The 23,127-nt window shown below is 37.7% G+C and overlaps 1 protein-coding gene across 4 annotated transcripts in view; it reads left to right on the top strand.

Annotated features, from left to right (window-relative positions):
- LOC145674494 (uncharacterized) overlaps positions 1-23,127 on the top strand; it is a 277,738-nt gene that overhangs the window by 159,489 nt on the left and 95,122 nt on the right. For 2 of the 4 annotated variants that reach the window (XM_081744629.1, XM_081744630.1), the window contains exon 3: positions 5,337-7,449. The exons of the other annotated variants lie outside the window; for them this stretch is intronic. In XM_081744629.1, the coding sequence (XP_081600755.1) occupies positions 5,337-7,173 (1,837 nt within the window). In that variant the 3' untranslated portion in view covers positions 7,174-7,449. Of the gene's footprint in view, positions 1-5,336; positions 7,450-23,127 lie in introns of those variants that run through there. 4 annotated transcript variants of the gene reach the window in all.

The raw sequence follows: 23,127 nt of genomic DNA, 5'->3' as shown, positions 1-23,127 counted from the left end.
AAAGATGATTCTACTAAAGTTAATGTGCAGTTTTTCATATGTTTCCATATTTTTGTCTATCCCTTCTGTAGTCAGTATACCTTTAGATAGTAATATATATATATATATATATATATATATATATATATATATATATATATATATATATATATATATATATATAATATGCAGGCGCGGATCCAAGGGGGCTATAGGGGCTTTAGCCCGTTCTCTTTGACGCACAGGTATACACTGGATAAAATGGGCTACAATCCTACTTTACACTGCATAAAGCGACAAACTACACGGGGTAGACAAAAAAAAAAAATTAAAACACTTCATACAGAACACGTAAGTTTGGCCCTCCACTGTACAACACGTTTTGCGGTTACCGATTGCTTTTTGTTTTCAATATGTCGTGTGGACCTTCCTCTTCCGTCTCCAGTAACCAGTTCACCTGTGAGTGTCGTGGTGTGGTAAAATGGGCGACCTAACAGACTTCCAAAGAGGCATGATCGTTGGTGTCCGTCTGGTTGGAGCTTCAGCGGTAACAATGGCGAACATTGTGGAAGTATCGAAAGGCACTGTGTCCAACGTCACGAGGGCATACACAATTCATGAGCAAACGACGTCTACAAAGCACAACAGTGGTCGAAAGACAATCCTGTCAGATAGGGACCGAAGGGCATTAAAACGAATTGTAGCAGCTAAAAAGCAGACCACTGCAATGAAAATTACGTCTGAGCTCAATTCTGACCTACAGAGACCGGTTTCATCGAAAACAGTGCGACGGGAACTTCATAAAATGAAAATTCATTGGAGGGCCGCTATTGCCAAACCCCTGGTCACAGCAGTAAATACGAAGAGGCGTATCTAGTGGTGCAAGGACCACAAGGCGTGGACTCATGAGCAGTGTAAATATTTAATGTGGTCCGATGAATCGATCTTGTTTCCAACAACCGGCCGTGTTTACGTATGAAGAGCACCACCGCAGGCCTATGTTACAGACTGTCTGCTCCAACTGTAAAGCATGGGGTGGTTCTGTTACAGTATGGGCAGTGATATCATGGTTTTCCGCAGGTCCCATCATAGCCCTGCATGGAATGATGAATGCTAAGGTGTATGAGGCCATTTTAGGGGACCAGGCTTTACCCATGGCCCAAATACTGTTCTCTGATGGTGCTGGCATCTTCCAAGATGATTTGGCTCCCTGTTATACTGCAAAAACGATGAAAACATGGTTTGAGGAGCATGACCAGTAGCTAATACTCCTCCCTTGGGTCCCACAATTACGAGATCTTAACATCATTGAGCCATTGTGGTCCGAGTTAGTAAGGCGTGTTCGGTCTCATTACCCTTCACCAGAATCCCTTAAGGAAGTGGAGCATGTTTTGGAGGAACAATGGTACAAAATTCCACACACCACGATTCAGAAGCTGTATATGTCCATTTCATGTCGGATCCAAGCTGTATTGCACGCAAAAGGAGGCACCACACCATACTCGGTATGATCCTCACACTTTTGTAAGCGTTTTAGATTATTTTGTCCTACCCCCGTATGATTTAGCCCCTCCCTTGATCGTATACTGGATCCGTCACTACATATATATATATATATATATATATATATATATATATATATATATATATATATATAAGGTGTTAGGAAACTCGACCGACAAAATTCGGGAGATGATTCCCGACACCGAAACAAGAAAAAAAGTCCTTTTGCACTTTTCTCTGACGCAGTTTCGGAGCTACACAATGCCGAAAACGTGGCAAAATACACTTTAGAGCGCTGTATCTTCTCTATTTCAAATGATAGAGGCAAGGCGGCATGGTCACCTCAAAGGAACTAAACCTGCTCTATTCAAAGATGGGTATGTCGCAATCGTGAAATCAGTGCACAAGGGATTCCCCAAAGGAGAGTAGGGACTTCCGGATAAACTGTCAGGTAAAGATACGTGAAAATAGGCGTGGATGGGTAGATTTCCCACCTGGTAACCATAATTAGTTGTACCATGCCGAGATATCAAACAGAGACGGAATGGTGGACACGTCGTATTCGCTGTGTGTGGTTGCATAAGGTTTTCACCACAGCGAAAATTAAACTACCGCTAATTTTATAGTTTTCTTTTTTTGTAATATGTTCAAAATAAATACAAATATTGGGAAAGCAAAAACATAGTGCGCTAGATATTATGATTCTGCATGTGATACCGTCATCACAACTAATCTCCTTTCCATTTGCAACTGCCGAAAGATTTAGCATTTTTTGCGGGTTGTGTAAATAGCGGCACACCCAAAGAAGATAGGTGAGTTGTGATAACGGTATCACATGCAGAATATTATCTTGTGCACTATGTTTTTGTTTTTCCAATAATGTTGTTTGTTTTCAAGATATAAAAAAAAACTTTAAAATTAGCGGTAGTTTCAATTCACTGTGGTGAAGATCCATAAGCACCAGGTACTAATGGTAACCAACAATGCAGTGGCATTAATTATTCCTGCCAGGGATACTATGTTATTTTCATGATATAAGCCAGGGATAAGCTTTCCCCTGCACCTCTCGTTTATTCGAACACTGCTGACAGCAAAACATTGACTATTTTCGGGAACATTGCACGGTCACAAACAGAGGGCCATACGGCTAAACCACACTACATACGTACTTCGTTGATTTGCCTGGAGAGGGCCCCCAAGTTGCCAGTCCAGGTCATTCCGATGTACAAAGAGCACGGCAGGAACACTGAGTGCACAACCAACAAACAATACATCACCATTGAGCAGACCTACCTTGTCTGTCAAAGTCATCCCTGAAGTTGAAGTGTGCAACTACTACGTTGTGTTGTGAATTGCGTTCATAGTGTAGTGTGTTGTGACAATGGCCCATTACACCAATCAGGAACAGGCCGATATGATTTTTTTGTATGGAGAAGCACATGGAAATGGTAGGCAGGCAGCCCGATTATACAACGATCGATATCCTAATAGACGCCAACCGCATCATACAACATTTGCAACGCTGTTTCGTCGTTTGTGAGGGCGGAACGTTTCATCCTGCCATGCATGACACGGAAAGACCACGTGAGGAACGCACTGTACATGCCGAAGAACGTATTTTACGACATGTGCTCGATGACCCGAGTGTAAGTTCCAGGGAGCTTGCCCGTCAGCATGTCAGTCATGAGAGGGTGTTGTCGATCCTTTATGCCAACAATTTTTACCCCTATTATTTGCAACGGGTACAGGGTCTATCGGCAGGGGATTTTCCTCCCAGGCTGGACTTTTGTAATCAGGTTCTTCATTTAGTGGCAACAACTATCGGTTTTCTCTTCATTTTGTTCACAGATGAAGGCCAATTTGGAAGGGATGGTATCCAGAATTTTCATAATAGTCATCTGTGGTTTGTGGATAATCCACATAGAATGATACAGGCCCGCCACCAGCACCAGTTTCGTATCAACGTTTGGGCAGGGATTCTGGGTGACCATCTCATTGGGCCAGGGGTCCCGGGTTCGATCCCAGCCCCCGCCAAGTGAACTTTGTGGTGGACAAACACCGTGCACGTGGGTTTTCTCGGGGTTCTCCCGTTTCCTCTCAGTTTCTTCATTCCACCATTTCACTCATCTATCATCATCGCCGTCTCCTTTCGTCTAACCGGCATAATCGTGGGACGTAAACCTCAAAGATTTCATTTTCATTTTTCTCATTGGACCAGTTGTTCTTGCACAACGACTCACTGGGCCTATTTATTTGAACTTTTTGCGCGAGATACTTCCTACATTTCTGGAGGATTTACCGTTGGTCTTAGAACAACGTATGTGGTATATGCACGATGGTGCCCCGGCGCATTTCTGTTGCCCCGTGCGTGATTATTTGAACAGTTTTCTCAGGCAAGTGGATCGGCTGTGGCGGTCCTATGTCATGACCTGCCCGGTCGCCGGATTAACACTCACTGGATTTCTATTTATGGGGGCATCTCAAAACTGTTGTTTATGCTACTCCGGTACCTGATATCCAAACGTTGGAACAACGCGTCCGAGCTGCTTGTGAGTCTTTGCGGGAAGAATCAGACACGTTTCGACGTGTGCGCCGGTCTGTGCGACAACGTCTCAATGCCTGTGTTCAGAGTGTGGACGTCATTTTTACCATCTTCTTTAGTGTTGCCACAGGTAAGACTGTTGTAAGAATTCTGAAACTTTTAGTGTCATTCTTTGTGATACTTATTCATCATGGACACCAGTACGAGCTGTAGTGTTCATCCTTGAAAATACAGCCCATGTTTGCCTGTACGCGTGCTTTTGTCCATGTCTTCCATGCCTCATTTGCCTTCTCGGTAGGGCCTACAGAGATTCTCGGCCCTGCAATGTCTGCGTACTCTGCTTGTTACGGAACCGCTGTAGGCCCTACCGGCGGTGTTCCCTTGAATTTGTCCCCGACGCTGCAATGGGGAATCCCCACTTTTCCAGCTCTCACCCCACGGTTCTTACGTATGTCATAAGTAACACGTCATAGTACATACGCCTGTTTCACTTTTAACTGCCCCTACCATCTCTGCTTTGCGGAATCCCCTTCTTCCTGTATGGACTCCCATTGCGCAGTTCCATCTGCTCCATTCAGTTTGCACCATCAGTTCCCTTGAGTATAATTTTCTTTCTCATTTTGTGGACCGACGTCACTATCAATTCGTTCGGGGGATATTCTACTTGACCCGCAGTGTATGGGCGATCTTTTGCTCGGTATCTGCTGGAATACGCCGCCTCTTTCGACTTCTGTTCATGACTTGTTTCCAGTTGTGGAGTCACCTCCCGAAGTGTATTCACCCACACTTCATATCCACAACTTCACTGTTGGTCACCATCAGTACCTGGTGGTTATGCAACCACACATGCCTAATACGACGCGTCCATCAATTCGTCTCTGAGATCTCGACATGGTTACAACTAATTATGGTTACCAGGTGGGAAACCTATCCATTCACGCCTATTTTCACATATCTTTACCTGACAGTTTATCCGGGAGTCCCTACGCTCCTTTGGGGAATCCCTTGTGCACTGATTTCACGATTGCGACATACCCATCTTGGAATAGAGCAGGTTTCGTTTCTTTGAGGTGACCATGCCGCCTTGCCTCTATCATTTGAAATAGAGAAGATACAGTACTCTAAAATGTATTTTGCCACGTTTTCGGCATTATGTAGCTCCGAAACTATGGGTCCTAGAGGAAAGTGCAAAAGGACTTTTTTCTTGTTTCGGTGTCAGGAATCACCTCCCGATTTTTGTCGGTCGAGTTTCCTGCCACCCTGTGTGTATCTATCTATATCTATATAGTTACTTTTCGTTCTTCTCTTATAGAAGAGTCAAGTTCTCATTGGAAGATGGAATATTTATACAGGATAACGGCAATTTGTGCAATAGGAAGAATACTTCTGAAAGTATTAACAATTTTCAGGCGGATATGGTGAAAACTGTCATTGTGGATTACAATAGTGTAAAGACAAGTTCATCAAGAACATCAACCGCCTCTGAAAGTAAAAAGAAGGTTTTTAATTGCGACATGTGCTTCTGCTCTTTTACTTGTAAGGATGACTACATGCGACACTTGAGAACACACCCTGAATACAAATACAAATGCACTCAATGTCTGAAATCATACAAGGTAAAAGGCTCGCTTGTAAATCATAAACATTACCATAATCCCCGCTTCTTGTGTAATGTATGTGGAAAGGCGTTTCCGGACAAATCCAATGTACAGCTTCATACTAGGGTACATACTGGAGAGAAACCATTCCAATGTACAGTGTGTAAAAGGTGTTTTGCATTCAAAGTTAATTTACGGAATCACAAGTTACTTCATAGTACCAAACAATACTCTTGTCCATATTGTAAAAAACGATTCAGGAAGGAAAATATTTTTAATCTCCATGTAGAAGAGCATTCCCAAAACAAAATTATATGTTCAATATGCAAAGAGATTTTCTATGTCAGGTTCCTGTTTGATAAACACTTACGACAACATAAAGAATGCACTTTCTCGTGTGATGAATGTGGAAAATCGTTTAAATATAGGGAAGGTCTGACATCACACAAACGTGTACACGATTTCAGTATCGCATGCACAGTTTGTGGCAAGCCATTTCCAAATAAGACAGATCTTGAGCTTCACAATAGAATACATACTGGCGAGAAACCATTCAGTTGCGAGAAGTGTGGGAAAAGTTTCACCCAAAAATCTAATCTTAAAACTCACATGAAAGGTAAACACAATGAAGTAAACGTATTCAATTGCACTTACTGTACACAATCCTTTAAATTAAAACAAAGTTTTAAGGATCATATTAATTCTGTGCATTTGAAGGCAACAATAGTCAAATGTTCCTTATGTAATAACATTTTCTCCTCTAAAGGTACTTTACATGGACATATGAAGAACTCACACACAGGGATAAAGTATGTTCCATGTAAAATCTGTGGCAAATCCATCAAGGAAAGAAATTTGAAATATCATGAAGACAATCACTCTCAGAATAGAACAAAATATTGTTGTAATCAGTGTGGTAAATGTTTTGCGAATAAACGAATTTTAGGACTTCATTTAATTTTACACTCTGGTTTGAGACCGTTTGTTTGTAATATCTGTAATGCTAAATTCACTCAGAGGACACATCTTCGTACTCACATAAAAGGAGTTCATTCTGATAAACCTGAGTTTTCTTGCAACGAATGTGGAAAGATGTTTAAATTCAAATCAGCGTTAAGTATGCATTACATGCAGCACCATTTTAAGGAAAACTCTTTCGCTTGTCACATATGTGGGAGAACATATAATATTCGTAGTTCTCTAAGAGCACATATACTGTCAGTTCATACTGATCGGGAATCTTGGTCCCATATTTGTAAATACTGTGGGAAAAAATTTCGTATGGCCTACATACTGAAAGGTCATATAACTTCAGTACATACAAAAAAAGAGAGAATTAGAGTTTGCTGTGAAGTTTGTGGTAAAACAATGATCAAGAGATACTTGAAAGGCCATATAGCAACACACTTTCCACAGGATAGAAAGCAGTTCAATTGCGATATTTGTGGAAGAAATTTCATATGTAAGCAATCTGTAGTTAACCATATTTCACTACACTTCAGTAAGAAATCCTTTAAATCTGAAATTTCTGACAACGATAATTTTAAGTAGAACTTCCATTGCATCGTGGAAAAAACAATATTCTAAATTCAGTTGAGGATCAGTTTTGCGATAAAAGTGCTTATTGTGTATTTTTCTGCTCAATGCGAAGGTAGTATTCATGTGATGTTTAGTTTTATGAAGAACTTTGTAGTTTGGTATTTTGTTTCGTCTCAAAGATTATGAAACTTGTAATTTGGTTTGTATTATACTGAGATCTTTATGTTTAGATGTAGATTTTTTTTTTTAATATGAAGTAAGCTTAAATAAATTGTAAGAAACGCGGAAGTCTTAGCTCTAATTTTTACCTAACTTATTTTAACCCTCTGAAGTCGCATTACATGTATGTTATGCAGTGGGTGAATGCCATCAGTTGATAACCCATAATAATTATTTTCTTCAATAAAACTTGCTTCTTTTCTCTCTATTGTTAAATGTAGAATTGCAGGAAGAAAAGGTACGCTAACCGCGCATATGGTGGCAATGCGTGGGCGTTGACGTCATACTTAAAAGGACGCTGATTAAAAGGAAGTACATTGTTCGATCTACAAATACGCTTTTATTGTCACTTATGAGCAGCAAGAAAAATCTAAACTACGCCAACACATTATAATAATTACGAACTTCCGAATTGTAATAATTACTGCAATACTGAACAGTGGTATAGCTAGGAACCTACCATGGACTGCATTAATAATTGGTATAGCGAAGAAGCGCGCTTACGAACACACATACTAATACATCAAGCATTATGTGGCCTCACCGACTGAAATGTGAGCCATGTCATTCAGAGTATTTCGTGTGTTTTCTCGACGTTTAGCTCTGTTTCAGTGCACAGAGGTAAGGGGAATAGCAACAGAGACATAAGAAAGAATTCACATTCTTGTCAGTTTTCTTTCGTTACACAGTATTGAAATATTGAAGACATTTGGTAAGAAGTACTAAATTAAACTTCCTGGTAATACAGACATGAAACATTGTGGTCAGCCAAAATTCAACTGGATGATGAGTGGCTTGCGCAATGGTTTCTAGGCGCCATTATTTCTGAATTAGAGTTTGCTTCCTCATAATTCAGGTAGCTTTCCAATGTCCTCACGATCCTAGGTCAATACTAGAAAATTTTAGTGGTCGCATCGAGAGTAGTATCAGGAGTCATGCACAACGAAGTCGTGTGCGTTAACAACGGATTAAATAGGAGTTAAATAATAATTCAAATATCCACTTTCCTTTTAGTGCCGCCTACTAGCACTATGGTACCGAAAGTGTTAAAAAAAAGATTAAAAATACAGTATATAAATAATGTGTTGAAATCTTGAGTAGTGTCAGAGAGCGAGCTTATGACAAGTTTTTCCTCAAACCTAGAGAGGGATGTCTTCAGCCGGGTCAGAGCCTTGCCTACGCCATTAATACTAGCTCATCATCAACTTTGTTACTCTCATTTACCTAACTGGATGCACACAGTTACTACTGTATTATTAATAACAGTGTCTGAGTGACCTTATTTTTCTTCGGTTTTCCTCTATTTGTACCGCTTTTTACACATGTAAAAACAAAGTCAAACAGATGAACTTTTTTCTAAAATATTTTCTTTTTTATGGATATTTTATTGGCACAACCTGTGATTCTAATTTGGATTGTGTCAAGACCCATGTTTCAATTACACATAACAATATAATATCTGTAATATACACTACTAAACAGTCACCGGTCAGTCTGCTAGGACATCGCCGTAAGGAATCCAGAGCAACCTGTACGACGCCAGTCATTTGTTTCGGTGTAGGCATTATCAGTGATCGTGCGTCAGGCGAGGAGTCAGTTTGACTGAGAATGGCGCACAGACAAGAACTTAGCGAGTTCGATAGGGAAGTCATCATCGGCTGTCATATTGCGGGTTTGTCGAATCGTATCATTAGTGACCAATTACGCCACCCAAAATCAACGGTGGGTGATGTACTCCTGAAATGGAAACGTCACGGTGTCACCAGTGACCCTAAATGTCCCGGACGACCCAAGAAATTGACGGGCAGGGACCGGAGAGTGCTGAAACGAGTGACATCTAGCAATAGCTGTCAAACTGCATCTGCCATCCAGCACGAGTTCCACACTGCATCGGGCACATCAGTTTCATTCACTGAACACTGTCAGGACAGAACTGCATGCACTTGGTTTCCATGGTAGAGCAGCTGCGCACAAACCACACATCACTCCGACGAACAAACTCAGCAGGTTGGTATGGTGTAAGGCTCTAATTGGACCCTAGACCAATGGAAATATGTATTAGGAGGGATGAATCACGCAACACTTGTTTTATGGCAGATGGTCGGTTGTGGGTATGCGAAACCCGAGGAGCGCTTCTTACCAGACTGCATTATGCCAACAGTGAAATTTGGTGGTGGTAATGTAATGGTGTGGGGTTCATTTTTTTGTTCGGCCTACGCGCGCTTGTTGTTGTGCCTGGTAACATGACGATCACAAATTATCTGGACATTTTGGACAATTCAGTAATTCCCATATTGTGGAAATTCTTTGGAATGGACCCATGTTACTATCAGGATGATAATGCTCCTTACCGTAAAGATGCCAATGTTATGTCGTGGTATGACGAGAACAATGTGCAACGACTCCAGTGGCCTGCTCAGTTGCCTGATTTGAACCCCGTGGAGCATCTGTGGGATAATTTGGAGCGGCGTTTTAAGGTCCAGACCAACTCGTCCAAATTCACCTGCCACACTTGGAACCGCCTTGCAGGAGGAGTGGTCTGTCCCTCCACTTGATACCTATCAGCAACTGGTGGAAAGCTTTCCTGGGAGGGTACATGTTGTGATCCAGGCCAAAGGAGGCCCTATCCGATATTAGGTACGTCATGATTTGCTTCATTCCGAAAGTTGTGGGGTACCCAGTGACTTTTTCGTAGATAGTGTATATCTAATCTCTAAATGACGGGTTATTATTATTACACTCTGAAACAAGATTTCGTTACACTTTTAGTATGTAAACATCCAGCCCCCAAGAAAAAGTTGCTGTGTGCAATGCCAATGAAACAAGGCTCATACTGCTCCTTCGAAGATTCTTGCTGCTAAGAACGAAAAGGAAGTTCATACAATAAACAGCAATGAGTCAATTAATAGCACAATTACACATAAATATAAAAGTTTAAGCACACTCAGTGATCCGTCGACTTTCCGAATTCGATACTTTTGTATGGAAGAAATGAGCGGATTGGCAAAAGTGTAGTGTATAATGTTTCATTAAGTTAGATGGAAAGTATATTAAAGTGACCGTTGAAGGAAAGTATGGACGATTTAAGTGTCAAAGCTTATAAACACAAAATAACATTATCTTGAGTGAGGTATACACATAAGGAAGGAATTATGAGTCATTAGTAGAACGTTCACTTCTAACGTCAAATTAGCTCATCTTGGGTTTATTCCTTTTCTTTCCATCTATCCATTTGGCCAACTCCCATCATCCTGCACTTGAAGTTCTTAGCAATATCCTTTATATTATAGTGGAATATTAAAGACCTCATATTTTTCACATGCACGTATATAGTAGCGCATCGTGTATTTGTTTACAACACTATAATACGAACTTTGCGTTCTGTAGTGCTCACAGAGCTGTCACCATGTGACTATTTTTATGGGGCTACCCAAAATGTAAAGTTCACGTAGAGAAATCGCGTACTCTTGAACTATTTCCAAAATAACGCTAGAAAATAAAAGGGTTTCACGTGCCATGTTTAGGTGTATTGACAGTTTCACCTGTCGTCTACAAGAATGCATCGAGATAAGTAGACTAACGTAAATGATGTGATTTTTCGCAGCTGAGTATTTTTCTTGTGTCAATATGTAATCTAAAATAATAATAAATGTTGATATCCCTTCAAAGATAAGTGACGGTGTTTTCAAAATTACCATACCTTCCTACTCCACCCTGTACAGTGCTAAGACTTTAATGCTATTGGGTGATCTTCAACATACAGGAGATAAAAACCGTCAATCTATCATCTAGAGACCAATCTTGAGGAAAGTCATATCAGTACAAATTCATATTTTATCACCATAAGCTAAACGAAAGAAACCTACAATAAAAAGTATGTCGGAAAAATAACAGAACTTTTTAAATTAAACAAAACGAATTAGGTATTTTACGAACTGTAGTTCTTTTTATTCAAAAATCATCCCTTCCGCATCAGTACACCGATGGGCAAGTTCAACCAATGCTAGCATAGTTTTTAATGTCCTTTTTAGGAACCACCTCAGTGACCCTTATCACGGCAGACTGGACGAGTGTAACATTTTATAAAATGTTCCTTTCATGGCCAATTTTAATTTTGGGAATAGGAAATAGTTACACGGCGCACAGTGGAGTATTAGTCTTGAAACCCGGACAAAAATATTTACCATTTACTATCATAATATAATCCATTAAATTAAATTGTGTTTACCTACAGTTTTAAAGATATAACCTAAACGTAATCCTGCAATTCTGAACAGTCAGGAAAATCAGAGAAATATATTATCGTGTGTATTCATTATTTTTTATTGTTTTAAACTGACTATGGTAAATACTTGGAAACATTTTAAGAGAAAATTCTTAGTTTTGCTATTAACATTTACTACATCAAATAGTAGAAGGAAATTAACATAAACAAAATAGAAACAGCAATACACTTTTTAAAGATATACTCTACAGTTTGTGGAGACAATTTTGGACTGGGCTAAATAGTTGAGAAACTGTAAATGCAGTTGATCCGAAGTCAATTAGTGGTAGGAAGAAACATTATGACATGGTTAAGGTTGTCCGCCATCTTGAAATCAACTTATTTTAAATGCCAATATAGTCACGTGACATATTAAACAACATCCTCGTTTGAAGAGAAATCCAATGTAAAGTTATTTTTCCAAAATCTGCAACGGTTTTCAACTTTTAAATGAATTCAGGATAGGTTATGTTATCTTTCAGACTTGAGTTTTGTTATGTGTGGAACATTATATGGACGGGAATTGACTGTGTCTATTTTGTCTTCTTGTATGTAGGATGGGATGTTAATTCGAGAGGAAAGAATCTAAATTATCCTTTCGGCTGGAGGACGTGATTAGGATGCCACTCATTGAAGACGGCTGCTATTATTGCTGAACTGCGTTCTCTAAGTCGAAAATGTTTGTTTCTAGCCTCAGCTGCCTCTCAGAGTTGCTCAATAGGCAAAATAGCATGTTTTATGATTGCTGGGCCATGAATTAAAACTTTATGTAGAGCTGCGGTCATTGGGTACCAATTATATAGGTTCACATAAAGTTCTGCAGTGGAAGTAGCGAAGTTCAGATATTTCTCCGCGTCTGTTTCATGGTCACTAGAAATTGCCTACAGAATAAACTTGAATTTTCATTTTTTTATCAAGTTTAAATCCACACAATTTATTCGGACAGCAGTTTCGTGGTCAGCAAAAACCTTCCTTGAAGTGTTCACATCGTTCGTATTGTCATGGCCTTGCTTAGGGACGTGCATTAGTAAGTCATCTCTTCTCTGAAACTGTTTTGAATTGTAGCGGCCGACCTGTGGCGCCTTCAGGCCAATCTAATTTTTTACTTTTCTTATTGTTATTAATCCATAATTAATATTTAAAAGCCTTTTAATTACTTTATTGTCATCTAATTACTGTAGGTATTATTCAGTGTTAAATTTCTTTCCTTATATTTTTGTTCTTTCTGTGGAATAACTAAGCTAGACGAATACTTAAAGTTAGCTGTTATCTCGTAAGACGAACCTCATATCTTTTTCTCCCCTCTTTGCATCTTGAGAAACAGATCTGAATTGGTAACCTATAACCTTCCTGCCAATCAACTCTAGGCCCTGGGTCCTATCTTTGATTTTTCTTATAGCGTACTCCGGAGCAAAGCTGAATAATAACGGCGATAACGCATATCCTTGTTTCAGGCCAATCTCGACGTGGAAGCTCGCATTTTTCTACTCAGACTTTACTCTGGGATTAATTTAAACACTTAATAAATCTAGTTTTTTCGGTATTCCAAATTCTGTAAGAATGTACAATGTTTCCCTCCTAACCGAGTTTAAGCCTTTCTAAAATCAATAAACAGTTGATGTACTGGGTAATATATTCCCATTTCTTTTCGAGTATTTGTCGAATGGTAAATATCTGGTCAATTTTGACTAAATCCACACTGATAATCTCCAATAATTTCATCTGCGTATGGGGTCAATCTTATTAATAGAATGTTAAGAGAAATGCCTCGATAATCATTACAATCAATTTTGTCATCTTGTGAATTGGAAAAGTGATTGATTATTCCACTCTTTTTAAATGTATTCCATAGTTTTTTATTTTTGTAAAAAAAAAAAAAAAAAAAGTTTCGTAACGATATGTTGAATTTTCTTGTTAAAAATTCAGAAATCTTCAGAACTGGGTAAATCATGATGGTAGTTATATATTCTACAGCCTAGGAAACCATACGCTAGATGAACCGTCTTTACGTATATGACCCATGAACGGAAAATTCGATATTTTCCGGATTCTGAACAAGCTTAAGGAACAGTCATTGCATTACAGAATTTGAAGCTTTACCGATTTTGCAGATCCGAAGCACCTGATAGATGGTAACAGATTATTATGTATGTGATCAATCAGTGAAAAACTTGTTCGAAATATTCATACAATGTATATGAAAGTTAAAACTTAACTGACAAATTTCAAGAATGTACAGAACCATCCCAAACGAAGCTCTTGATGTGCAGAGTTCTCTCATGTTTTTCTTTGTTTTGCTTCAAAAAGAGGGTGTGAGATATTTTGAAGTAAAAATACTACATACAATTTTGCTAGTTATTTGTGTATCATTTTTTAAAGTACTTATTGTATATAAGAGGTTAAAATATTATTACATATATTGGTTGATCCTTTGGAACTCATAATGTAAGTATGTTAAGAATTAAAAAAAAAATCTTTTTGAAATTCATGGTTTATTTTCGAGGTTTCATATTATTATCTGCATCAACCACTAATTAAATGAGTTTTTTTGTTGTAGAGAAGCGAAACAAAGTCTGCTGCTTCAATTTAAAGCAAAAGTTTCAAAAAAGCCCAAAATTTCCCAAGCGAAGTAGAAAAAGCCGAGTTTTTTTTTTCGAAAAAGCCGGTTTTTTTCGAGCCCTTGCATCTCTAAAATTGAGTGACTTCAGCAATTATTATTTACGATCATTTCGTATTTTAATAATAAAATTTATGTTTACAAGATCTGCCAGTTATCGAAGAACAAGAAATAAACTTTATTTCAAATATGTTTCAATTTTTTTCGACTTTTGTCCGGGTTTTAGAGTCAAATACTTCATTATGCAGCGATAAATCAGTTGAATACGCAGGACGTGGAATCACACGGATTTGTTTTTAGCCCAAGGTCACGAACTAATCGAGCACACACTTTTCATTTCTTTATATCCTTTGCCAAAATTTCGTGAATCGTATCTTTCGTCGTATTTAATTCGTCCGCCACCCATCTCACACTTCAATTCGCATCGTGGGCGATCATTTCACGCACTTGTTGTCACCAACTCATCGCGACTTTTGTTTTTCGGTCTGCCTAGCTTTGGATCGTCTTCTAAGGACTAACAACCGTCCCGGAAGCAAATCAACTCATTTGGTCTACACAAACCTAGTACTAGCGTCAATTACCTGCTTCGCCGAGTTGAAATAAGAATATTAATATGTTCCGTTAGTGTGTCACTTCTTACTATTACTGAAACACTCTCTGATATGAGTTATTTTCGATCATTTATATATAGGTTGCGGGGCTGAATTTGGGTTTAAATAGAACGGAACTGGCACTGTTCATCTCAGCGACCCCGAAGCCAATGGATTCGACACTACTATCGGTCAATTTCAATCATTTTTAAATATTTTCTCCTCCCCCTCCTCGTCGTCTAAGATGTACCGTCAAAGTGAAACAATAAAATACATCCAAGGCTCAAACCTAATCTTTATTAAAAATTTGATCCGATCGGTCGGATGATTCAAGAGTTATTGTCCCAAACAGTCACTTTCATTTTTATTTACCATAGATAGATAAATGAGAGGTGCTGAATAAATTTTATAGACATGCCTGGCTTGGCTCCCCTCAGCTTCATCTGCACATTGTGCAGACGGACTACTTGTAAACTTCATTAATTGACGTAGTTCGTTGTCAGTGGTTTCCAATCGGTGTGTCGCGAAATTTTAGATTTTACAAATCATGAAACTTTTAATAATAATTAGTTAAAATTGATTTTGATACAGATTACCAGTTAACGGCTTTAGCAGCATCATAATACTTTATAGAACATTACAGTAGTATGATTTATTTATATTAATTTAAAATATTTATTGCCTTAATAGTGCCACCGTTTCTACATGACAAGAATGAATAGCAAATAGCTTAGGTTAGCTCAGATTAGATTGGTTTAGTTCAATCTACATAGTAAGCCTACACAAGTTTAACACCTCTGGACTTGTCGGAAATTAATCCAAAAAATAAACAAATATATTGGTGTCGTTGGGGTTTAGAAAAGTGTGTCGTAGGTCAAGAAGATTGAGAATCACTCCCTCGATTATTCACTTCAATTAATCATCAAACTCCTTTGACTTGAAGTACATAATTGTGGAATGTTTAACTAAAATTATAATTTTATATAATCTAGAAAATGCACATATCGTACATTACATTACATTACCATTCAAAAGATTTGAATCAACATTTCCCCTCTGGTCAACTAATTTTCCCAACTCGCCAAAGATTTCTGCCTTCCCAGGAAAATATTTTCCCTCATTTCATTATATATATTGCACCACTGAGAGATAAAATGCTTGGATTGTATATCTGAAAAATCGCCCCTTCCCGTAAAACGCTTCATTCGAACCCTGAATCGAACAACTGCATCTGTAAGGCAGTGCTGAGTTGATTTTGACGTTCCTTTCAGCACCGAGGCTGTATGAGACGTGGACCTGCTGATTGACGTGGAATCTGAACCACATGAGCTCCCGCCGAGAATCGAACCCGGATCTCCAACGCCAAACCGTACACTAACCGCTTAGCCATAAAGGAGCTCATCTGTACAGCAGTGTAAGCAAAAAAAAAAAAAAAAGGTAATTGTTTACAAAGCTAGAATAGAATAGAATAGAATAGAATAGAATACTTTATTAGTCATTAGACAACATAGTTGTGCAATAGACTTCGTCCAGAATAGTATTTAAATTGTAAAAATTATTGAAATGTAACAAAAAAGAAACTATGGCTATTACTAATTGAAACTATTACTAACAGTTAAAACACAATTTGCAATTTATACTTCATATTTACATTGTTGGCACTACCAGGCAGATTATTACCATTATTAGGGTTAAGCCTTCTATTGAATTACATCTTTCAAATTTGGGTGAAGATCCGTAGTAGCGATAGCAATGGTAACAGTAGCGATAGTAGTAGTAGATTAGGTAATGGCAGGTTTAGTTGAGTACTGCTACCATGTTTGAATCCTTTAAGGAGGTATGTCGTCTACGGAACTTTCCCTCAAATTTTTACCAGCTATTTACATTTTATTGATTACAAATGCATTCCTCAAATTCCGTAATACTATATATACAATACTCTATTAATATATTACTAATGTGTTTAACAAACTGCTTGTTTTCCAAATTACGTACATGTAAAGGTAACAAGTTGAACAGTTTTATTGCATTATATTTAAAATTTTGCTGCGTCTTGCATAATCTGACAGACGGCGTTTCTAAATTATCTTTGTACCTTGTACTATAATCGTGCACGTTAGATCGCAAATTATAACTAGTTTGGTTTTCCTTAATATAAATTAAACTATAATAAATATTTATTGAGGGAACTGTCATGATTCGATATTCTTTGAAAATATTCCTACAGGACTCAGTATCAGGTACACCTTTAATACAACGTAATGCCTTCTTTTGCCATTTGAATACGTCCTTTGCACCTGCAGAGTTTCCCCATAGTAAATTACCATACAATAAATGAGAGTGAAAAAGAGCATAATATACTGAAATCATCATTTCCTTACTTACAGACCTTTTTAATTTCCGCAATACATAAAGAACACGAGCGAGTTTTTTTTTTTTTTTTTTTTTTTTTTTTTTTTGCATAGTTCCTGAGTGTGAACTGCCCAGTTTAATTTTGTATCTAAATATATGCCTAACAACTTCACATAATTCTGGTTATTCAAGTGGTGTGGCTATTCTAGTATATGTGGAAATCCCATATCGTTGTGGTATATGTATTATCGGTACCTTATTATGAAAAAGTGGTAACATGACATGTTGGCAATCAACAATGTACCAAGTTACCCCCTCCCACAAAATAAAGAACCAAGAATACAAATAGTACAACGATATAGTATCTCCATACATACATACATCATCATAATCATACTACTACTACTGCTGACCCTATTTCTACTACTACTTATACTTATGTTGAGAACAGAACCCAACCAGCCCCTGCGGGGCTTCTAACCCGTTCCTACTACTATTACTACTACTGCTACTATTGCTACTACTACTACTGTTCCTACTGCTACTACTATTACTAATACTTATGTCGACAACAGAACCCAACCAACCCCTGCGGGGCTTCTAACCCGTTCCTACTACTAATACTACTACTACTGCTGCTACTGCTACTACTACTACTGCTATGATTAATACTACTACTACTACTACTACTACTACTACTGCTATGATTACTACTACTGCTACTACTACTGCTATGATTACTACTACTACTACTGCTACTATTACTACTACTACTACTAATACTAATACTTATGTTGGGAACAGAACCCAACCAACCCCTGCGGGACTTTTAACCCGTTCCTACTACTACTACTACTAATGTCGAGAACAGAACCCAACCAACCCCCTGCGGGGCATCTAACCCGTTTCTAGTACTATTACTACTACTACTGCTACTACGGCTCGACTACTGCTATTACTGCTACTACTTATGTTGAGAACAGAACCCAACCAACCCCCTGCGGGGCATCTAACCCGTTCCTACTACTACTACTACTTATACTAAAGCAACCTTACTCAACACTAAGCATTACAATGCTTAACTTACCTCACATTGTATGTAGGTATAGTCTACCGACCTTCACAAGACTATACTCACTGATTTCGCCCCCGTCACAAACTGGAATACGCATAAGAATCCTGCGTGCAATTTTCGATCTCAATCTACCACCCCTACTCGCCACACTTAATAGTTTTCGAATGTTCTTTCCTACTTAACGCACTTCGGATTAATACACTGATAATCTCGATCAGTGGCCATATATACATACGACAAGACTACTCCAAGTATTGGATGAAATTACACTTTAAAAATCATTTTAATGAAATAAAGATCTCATACTTCACAACACGCAGTACCATTTAATATTTAAAAATTCAACGAAAAATAATCAATGAATTATAATTTTCTGCATGAAGCAACATACTACTTACCAGTTTAAGTGTTCCGCCACACTTCAGAAATACAGCTTCCGCTACATGCGCGCGCACACACCCACTACAATGTAAACAATCAACATCTTTTGTAATTTTTAAATTAAATTTAAAGCTACTTTTATAGATAATCTGCAATCTTCGTTACCACCCATATTAAATCGAAAACATCTACATCAAAATAAAGCAGAAAGTGCACTTCTACCTACTCGGGAAGTACCACACCAGCGTCGTAATATATTAATAAAAACCACACTAGAAGTTCGCGGAACTTGGGATCAAAACATTCTCAATGGAGTAAACGTCAAAGTCGAGAGATAGTAAAGTCAATCAAAGTGGGTTTCTGCTTATTAATTACTTTGTTAATATTTAATTCCTTCTAGAAATAGTGAAATAATACTATGAAGAAACACTACTTAAACTAATAACCGAAAGAATAACACAAGGAACCAGAGTAATTTCCGACTGATTAAACTAGTTACATATACTATACCTAAGCTTTTAACTGTTGCATTGTATTTGTTTTCACAGCACGAAAGCGATATACTGCTTTTTACCAGTCATAGAATGTATACCCAGTCGAGTGCTGAAATAAGACACACTGTAACGAAAGCTGAAATTGAAACGCCTGGCACTCGAAGCTGTTGGAGCTGTGCTTTAGCTGTTTCACGTGGCCTGCAACTTATGACCTTCAACTACTGTATGTTTTAGTAACCAAATCAATGGCAAGACACAAAAAACCCAACTTCTTATATGAAGACAACACACAAAACAGAAGAACATCTAACTTTCTGGTTCAAAAATGATGAAATAACAATAATCATAAAAAGGTTTTAATTTGTCAGTAACCCAAACATTAATTAACCAGAGAACATAACAAGCAAAGAAAACTGAAAAGTGAACTCTCCCTGATTAATGATTTTAAATTTCAGTGAGGCTGTAAAATATGTCAATATCTTCGTAAATTATCTAAATTTCAATGTAAATAGAGTTCTTTAAACAAAAGGAGGCTCTGCTGTGGAGCGCTTACCTCTGACTTCTTGGATCCCCCAGTTCGATTCCTGCTCCCGACAAATAGGCTTTTGGTGAACAAATACTGTAGGTGTGGTTATTCTTAAGGTTCTCCCGTTTCCTCCCATTTCCTTCATCCCACCATTATCATGTATCTTGTCGTCACCTTCTCCCTTACATTGATTTGCAATCATGGGTCGTTAAACTAAAAACAAAAAAGAGAAAGAAAACAAATAAATTTTCCTGCAAATATCGTAGTAAAAATATGTTTTCTAGACTACACAAGTGGCTCCGCGTAGCGTAGTTGCTAACGCTCTTGCCGTCGGTACAAGCGGTCCCGGGTTCGATTCCGGTGGGGGCACTCGGTCGAAAAAGTATCAAAAGCTTTCAAGTCCAGCCATCCTGAATGAGGCTTTCTTGGGTTTTCCTCATTTTACACCAGGAAAATGACGGGGTGGTACCTAAAATATAGGTCCCAGGCCGTTTGCTTCCTTCCCTTTCCCCGGATAGTGTGCTCACCGAGGAACGTCATAACTCATATGTGACGGGCTAACAAGGCCATTGATGCCAAAAGTCCAGAAATCTAAATCCTAAATCTTCACTACACAAGAAAATGTTCGTGCTGAAAACGGTTTCTTAACAATTAAGTAGTCCTGTAGTAAATCTCCGCCAAGTAATAAACCGTAACATATAAAAAGAAATGAATAAACACATAACATTCCTTTTGAGTACCTTGAAATGTAAAAAGTTACAAAACATTAATATTCAAAAAATTCTCAAAATTCAGATTCACCCATTCCTTTCTCCTCAACCATTAACGAGTTACAGTAGTAAGAATTGTAGTCATAAATCACATTTCTTATTTAGTACTATATTCAAGCAAGTTATACTAAAGAAATATATAATTAATGGAATATTTAACTAAAGTGATAGTTTACTATTGTACTTACCTAGGCTTTTGTTTCCTTCCTCTCTTCTTTTCCGTTTGTAAACAACCTCGTTTATAAACAAACTCGCAAGCAAACGACAGTTGTTTCATGACGTTATCTATGGTGCAAGAAAGAGGTGTCTATACACCGTCAGGATCTCATATATAGATGGACGTATATAACATATAGCTGACGTATGAAATATTTGTAAACGTGTGTAAAATACGGAAGATTGTTAGATGTCAGACATCCTGCAGCGATATGATGTAACATCTAAGCGGGTAAAAGGCAGTACCTGTGTAGTATATGGATAAAGACGCTCCGTACAGATTTCCGTAGTAAACATAATGAATCCTTGTATTTGTACAATATACCACTGTCCGGATAACGGATTTTTCTCAGTGTATTTCACTTTAAACTGTAAGCTTTGCGTTTTTATAGCCTTTGTGATGAGAAAAGATGCTAAATTTTAACAAACAAACAAACAAGTTGGTCTAGTACAAAATGAAAATGTGAAACAAAATAGTGTTTTTTTTTTTTAAATGTAGATATCATCATAATAAATCAGTTTTAATGAACATATAATTATGTCGTTATACAATAAAAGTTAATTGGAGTGTTTCGTTCTGACAAAAAATCTATGTTAAAATATTCTGTTTATAATATTTTGTTTTCTGCAGATTTAACAGCCCTGATTAATGGGACATGTGCTTACTCCAACGTTCAGTTAATCAGCTTTTGTTTAGTGTAAATGCGACGTACAATGACATTCTTCACCTACGTTTACCATAGCACTATATTGCCCCAAACACCTCAATTGTATAGCGTCGTGTTTCCTTTAATTTTTGTTTGTTAATGATCAATGTATTGAAAGTTCAGCAATAGACGCCGAAATACGTAGGAACAAACCATGGTTCGACCAGGAATGCCTTAATCTAGCAGAGAAGAGAAAACAGGCAAAATTATGCTGGCTACAAAATCCGAATGAAATAACTACACAAAATTTCGCAGATATCAGGCGGAAACTTCTAAAACTTTCAGAACAAAGAAACGCGATTTTTTGAAAGCTAAAATTAAGGAACTCGAAGATAATAGTAAAAATAAAAATATTCGGGACATGTACAAGGGGATCGGCGAATTTAAGAAAGTCTATCAACCTCGTGTTTATATATTAAAGAAAGCTGACGGAACAGTTCTCACTGATACGGATAGCCTCTTAAATAGATGGAAATATTTCTTTGACGATCTGCTGAACACGCAGCCAAAAACTAATGTGCATGGAGAAAAGGAGATACACACCGCAGAACCTTATATTCCAGAACCCAACCGAATAGAAGTAGAAACCGCTATAAAGAAATTAAAGAAACACAAATCTCTGGGTGTAGATGAAATTCCGGCTGAGTTAATATTAGCTGGAGGCGAAAAATTGTGGAACAAGATACGCAAACTAATTCTCCTTATCTGGAACAAGGAAGAATTGCCACAAGAGTGGAAAGAATCAATCATTGTTCCAATTCACAAGAAAGGCGACAAAACTGACTGTAATAATTATCGAGGCATTTCTCTTCTGTCAACATCCTATAAAATATTTTCAAATATTCTCTTAGCAAGATTGACCCCATACGCAGATGAAATTATTGAAGATTATCAGTGCGGATTTAGACGAAATCGATCAACTATCGACCAAATATTTACCATTAGCCAAATACTATTAAAAAAGTGGGAACACAATACCCCGGTACATCAATTATTTATTGATTTTAGAAAGACGTACGACTCGGTTAGAAGAAAAACATTATACAACGTTCTTACAGAACTTAGAATACCGAGAAAGCTAATTAGATTAATTAAGATATGTTTTAATGAATCCCAAAGTAAAGTCCGGGTAGGAAAATTTTTGTCGACCAGCTTTCACGTCGAAAATGGCCTGAAACAAGAAGATGCGTTGTCGCCATTATTATTTAACTTTGTGCTGGAATACGCCATCAGTAAAATCAAAGATAGCAACCATGACCTAGAGTTGAATGGTATTCACCAGGTTATGGTATATGCTGATGATGTAAATTTAATAGGGGATGATAGCAGAACAATAGAAAGAAATGCAGAGATCTTCTCAAACGCTTGCAGGTACATGGATTTAGAAGTAAATGCAGAGAAAACTAAATACATGGAAGTGCATCGGGACCATAATACGGCATATTGTGGATGCGTTAAAATATTAAATAATACATTTGATAAAGTGGATACTTTCAAATATTTAGGATCAATATTAACAGAGGAAAATCATATTCACGAAGAAATTAAATGTCGACTAAAAGCAGGGAATTCGTGTTACTATTCGGTTCAAAATCTCTTGTCGTCGCGAATTCTGTCGAAGAATTTGAAGCTTAAAATATATAAAACGATAATCATGCCTGTTGTTCTGTATGGTTGTGAAACATGGTCGCTTACTCTGAGGGAAGAACATAGACTGAAAGTATTTGAGAACAAGATCCTGAGACGAATATTCGG

The sequence above is a fragment of the Thermobia domestica genome, chromosome 17 (genome assembly GCF_964235325.1).
Source record: "Thermobia domestica chromosome 17, izTheDome1.hap1.1, whole genome shotgun sequence".
NCBI classification, from domain to species: domain Eukaryota; kingdom Metazoa; phylum Arthropoda; class Insecta; order Zygentoma; family Lepismatidae; genus Thermobia; species Thermobia domestica.
The sequence above is the reverse complement of the archived record's forward strand: the minus strand, read 5'-3'. Positions and strand labels throughout refer to the sequence as shown.